General features: G+C 48.9%; 1 protein-coding gene across 1 annotated transcript; it reads left to right on the forward strand.

The window, feature by feature from the left end:
- Positions 1–252: 252 nt before the first annotated feature.
- Positions 253–3,526, forward strand: LOC101872232 (glutamine amidotransferase-like class 1 domain-containing protein 3A, mitochondrial). Its single transcript, XM_034074289.1, has 4 exons — positions 253–394; positions 1,455–1,626; positions 2,131–2,332; positions 3,152–3,526. The coding sequence occupies exons 1-4, from the start codon at positions 287–289 to the stop codon at positions 3,342–3,344; spliced, it is 675 nt and encodes a 224-aa protein (XP_033930180.1). The 5' UTR covers positions 253–286; the 3' UTR covers positions 3,345–3,526.
- The last annotated feature ends 1,679 nt before the right edge of the window (positions 3,527–5,205 follow it).

The following is a 5,205-nucleotide window of genomic DNA, read 5'->3' on the forward strand; positions in this document are numbered from 1 at the left end:
ACTGCTGCTCTATTGCGCGGGTCACGTCAGCTGGGGATGCTCTGGACACAACGTGCTGGGAAGAAGATCGGCAAAGCAGCAGCCAATTGAGGAAACAAATAATATTGACATGCCCTGCCTGTGGTACTGGAAATAAAACCTTCTTGCCAGGAAGAGTCTGAGCCCAACCCTCCCAGCCCCACCTGCTCCAGGGGGAGGGATCGGGCTATAAAAGACTCCAGGCACTGAACAGAGACTCACAGCGAGTCGGGGCTCTCCTGGGAATCCTCCTGCTCTGACTGGGACCATGGGAAAGCGAGTGGCTGTGGTGCTGGCTGGCTGCGGGGTGTACGATGGGAGTGAGATCCACGAGTCCTCGGCCGTGCTGGTGCATCTCAGCAGGGAAGGGGCACAGGTAAGAGGCACCCCAGCAGCACCAACCCCATCTCCGGCTCCTTTCGCCCTGCTCTGCTTCTCAACCCCTTCCTTTTGCCAAAGCTGCTTATCTCAATGGAGTTTTGCTGGACAAACCCCGAGCTCCCCATTGCTGCCATGGGGTTTGCCAAGTGTAAGTGACTGGAGTCAGAGTGAACAGCTCAGTAAAGGGGATGCTGCAGCCAGCGTGAACTCCCTGGGCTTTGCTCTGCCCTCCCAGCTTTGTTATATGAGGGCTTGGAGCAATGCGTGGAGTGTTTCCAAACCCTGAAACAAACTTTCCTAAGTGCATTCTCAGTTCTTTTTGGCTTGCACTCCCTCTCCTCTGCTTCTGCTAAACGATTACTACTGGTTTGGGCTGTTAGAGAGTCATCTTTTTGACCCCCTGGCAAATCAGAACTGAAAACAGCAAAGTTCTTGTTAGATGGACTTGAATAGGGGTAAAAGAGGCAACCCCGAGACAGCTGTTCTAATGTGCCACTTGTGCGAGCTTGGAAGAAGAGGGAGGGAAGCCTTGTGTAACATCAGCCTCAGCTCGGAGCTCTTTTCCTCGGAGTGGGAATACCTCAGTTAAATACAACGGCACGGTAGTGATGGACCCATGCTACAGAGCCAGGGCACCCAATCCCAAAGCCTTCAAAGCAGGAATTCTCTCCTCAGCTTAAAGCTGAGGCTCGTCCAGACCTTTCGTCCACTGCGTGTGTGATTCTGCCACTTCCCTGCCGAAGCTGCTGCGCTCGGTTCCCTCCTGCCATTCCCTGGGTGGCAGCTGGGAGCAGAGTCCTGCTTCATCCCTGGATGAGCAGAGGCCTCTAGTGGAGGAAACTCAGGTGTTAGTTCAACCCCTTGCTTTTACTTTTTGTGTCATGCTGGTCTAAGGAAGCAGAGGATGGATAGGATAGGATAGGATAGGATAGGGAATGGAAAATAGATTTCTTTCCTAATGAAGTAATGCAAGTGTTTTCATTCACTACCTATCATCTTTAGCACACTTAGGATACAAGGCTAAAGGATAACAGACTTTTCCCCTCCTTCCCCAGGCAGAGTTTTATGCTCCTGATGTTGACCAGATGCATGTGGTGGATCATGTGAAAGGGCAGCCAACGCAGGAGAAGCGCAATGTGCTGGTTGAAAGTGCCAGGATAGCCCGTGGCAACATCAAGGACCTAGCCAAGCTGGATGTCAAGGGGCTGGATGCCCTCATCATACCAGGTAGGACAGCATCCTGCCATCTACCGAGCTTTGCTTTCACTGGATGCAAACCCACCCTCTCCCTTTCCAACATGCTACCTCCTTGTCAGGACCGTGCAGTTCAGTGGGGATGGATTAGGCCTGGAGCAAGGATTACAGAACAAGTGAAAACTTGTTAGGATTTGATGATTTTAAAGGTCTTTTCCAGCCTAGTTGTTTCTGCCTCTATGATTCTATGTTCCACCCTAATTCATGGGTAAAAAGAATGAATTCATGGGTGAAACACAGCACCCATCAGAGCGTTTATAACTCTCCTTCAGCCCTGGAGGCAAGCAAGGTGCTGTGATGTCTCATCTCCTGGCAGTCAGCTCACAGATGTTCAGCTTGTCTGGTCTTAATTCCTTTATTGCACTGGGCAAATGCTGCCATGCACCCAATCCATTTTAGTGCCCTACCAAGTAATACCTGGGGAAATCCTGCCCTGGAGTCCTGATCTTCCAGTCTAATCTGTTTCTCTTCTCTCAGGTGGTTTTGGAGTGGCTAAAAACCTGAGTACTTGGGCTACCCAAGGCAAGAACTGCGTCATCTCCAAAGCAGTGGAGGATGTCCTGAAGGCATTCCATGCTGCCAGGAAGCCCATTGGCCTGTGCTGCATTTCCCCAGTACTGGCAGCCAAGATCTTCCCAGGCTGTGAGCTGACAGTGGGTCACGACACAGAGTGTGAGAAGTGAGTAACCTCAGTGTGCCCAGAGGAAATCCCACCAGGAATGTCACGGAATCAGACTGCCTTGTCCCAGCTATCATGGTCTGACAGGGGAAGTCTTGTGATGAGCTGAACATTATTTCTGAGAACAATCCATGTCATGCATTAACCTGGCTGATAAACCAAATACTCAGTGTTTTTAATGCCCCCCTTTGTAATTTACATGTTCCCCATGTTAAAGTAGAAATCTGATTTTATTTGGACAGTTTTCTGCAATGAGGGTGTTTTACAACGTGGGGTACAAGAGACTGCAAGAATCACACAGGAATAAATGAGAGTTTGAGACAGGACAAATGTTAATATTTCTGGTGAAACAGGAGGAATCTGTCCTCCCCTTTACTAGGAGTAGGGAAGGAGGATACCAGAGGGATCAGTGAAACAAAGAGAAGTGACAGGAGGAGGCTTGTTTCTCTCCAACACATGGCAAAAGCCACCCTTCAGTTACTCTTACTTTGACAGATACCACTTCAAAGACAAACTGCCATAACTGCTGCCTCTGGAGTCAAGCATTTAGTAACCAGGGCCCCTGGAGGCACTTAACAGTTAAAGTTGAAACCTTTCAAGTACCTGGGAGAATTGTTTTATTATGTCACTGCAATGTGGAGGTTGTCCTGGTTCTATAGTCCCAGAGAAACTCCTCTGATAGGAGAACATTTGGATCCTATTGAGCTGGCTATAGGGACCATCCATCTCCCTGCAATCCAGACTTTAATTCCTGGCTTCATCAGTCACTCTGTGCAATGACAACTTCCACCCAGGGTTCATTCTCTTTTCTTCTTGTAGATGGCCTTACGCCAAGACTGCAGAGACCATGAAGGAACTTGGTTGTAAGCATGTGAACAAACACGTCACCGAAATCCACGTGGATGTGAAGAACAAGCTGGTGACCACCAGTGCCTTCATGTGCAACGCCCCCATCCATGACATCTACGACGGCATTGGAAAGATGGTCAAAGAAGTGGTCAGACTTGCCTGAATGCCACAAAGCCACAGAATCCATCTCCTCTGGAGTGCAGATAATGTTCTTCCCCTCTCACATCCACATCTCAGCGGGCAGACTGCTGCTCAAACGGAGTTCTTCCCCCCCATCGAGCCACTGGTGCTGCTGAGGAGGCAGAACTCCAGAGGAATATGAGTGCTGTCATGTTCTGCCACAGACAGAGCATTTAGTGACAGCCAGCTTGGTAGGAACTGGAGTGTGGGCACACATGGAGCTGGCATGCAGATCCCTGAGGCTCAAGCACAGCCACTGCCCTTGGTTTGCAGTGGCTGAGGAGTTGTCTAGGTCATGTCAGTGTGACTGGGCTGACCCAACATGAGCATGTCATGTGTCAACAGGAACAGTCCCTGTCTCGGACTCCTCAAGCATCCGTCTTTGCCAGCACTGCAAGGCTGCCCCACACCTCCACCTCACAGATGGGTTAGTGGCAAAAGGCAGGAACACGGTTGTGCTACTGAATAAAAGCTACACTTTACACGGGCTGAATTCTGCTTCATTTTTGCCTTTTACTCAGGATTAGGATATGTTCCATGTGCTGCTTGTTGGCCAGTGAGTGGGAAAATGATACAGGAAGAAGTCACCAGCAGCAAAATCCATTTGTTTTGCTGGGATTTGTTAGCACCCAGATTTGGGCATGAATGTGACACTGATGAAAGCAGAATCAAACCCATGTTAGCATACAGGTCTAATGGGAAGAGGTTCTTCTCTTGTGCTTACAACATCATAGAATCCCAGGTTGAAAGAGACCTCAAGGGTCACCTGGTCCAACCTTTCTAGATCAGTGTTATCCTGGTGTGCTCATGAAAATGTGAGAGAGGAAATTCACAAACAGGGTAGGAAAGTGAATGAGAGTGATGGGACAACTTCACCTCCTAAAGGCTCACTGTGGCCAGAGGTTCTCAATCTTGGCCAGGTTTTCTTCCCCAGAAGCCATACACATGTAAAGGTAAATAGCTCTTAGGCACTTCTTCTTCCCTGTGAGGGTGCTGAGGCGCTGGCACAGGGTGCCCAGAGAAGCTGTGGCTGCCCCATCCCTGGCAGTGTTCAAGGCCAGGTTGGACACAGGGGCTTGGAGCAGCTGCTCCAGTGGAAGGTGTCCCTGCCTGTGGCAGGGGTTGGAACTGGATGAGCTTTAAGGTCCCTCCCAGCCCACACCAGTTTGGGATTCTATGAAAGAAGCAATGAAGCTGTGTGAGGTTTCACGAGGGTAAATCAGAGCAAGCAAAGAGTCAGTTGTTTCTCTGGCAGCAGACCAGAGGGCCTGCTGTGCTATTTGTGTGCTTCCTTCCACAACTCCGATGGCTTAAAATAAGGCACTTTAGTGTAAATACAACCTTATATGTGAAGCCACCGAATATTCCTGCAACTATCCAGAGCCTGCAGCAGCAGCAGCTCTGGCCACTTTCCTGCTGCAAAGAGATCTCTTTGAAGGTGGGTACTGAGCAGCAGTACAGTAAATTGCAGCAGTCTATTTAGTTATTACTTTATTTTTAAAGAACATACTAAAAAAGGGGAGGAAGGTAACCACTATCAAACAGAGTATAAAGTGCTGATCCCTGCAAATATGTCATATAAACAGTTCACTGCAGCTGCACCCAAACCAAGGCACTGAATTAAAACCATCAACTGCTGAATAACAGCTTCACACTATCAGGTTTTGAGTCTTCTCTTTGCCAAACCGTAATCATTTGACACATGGGTTTTAGTCAGAGAAGGGTGTGAACACTGGCATTGATGAATGTGATTTATACACAGAGTGTACAGATCTTATGAGCACAAAGGAGTAGCCACGTTGTTACACGTAAACAGGTTTGCGGCTGGTAACTGCTCACAAACA

This window comes from Melopsittacus undulatus, unplaced genomic scaffold, assembly GCF_012275295.1.
Source record: "Melopsittacus undulatus isolate bMelUnd1 unplaced genomic scaffold, bMelUnd1.mat.Z mat_scaffold_811_arrow_ctg1, whole genome shotgun sequence".
NCBI lineage: Eukaryota > Metazoa > Chordata > Aves > Psittaciformes > Psittaculidae > Melopsittacus > Melopsittacus undulatus.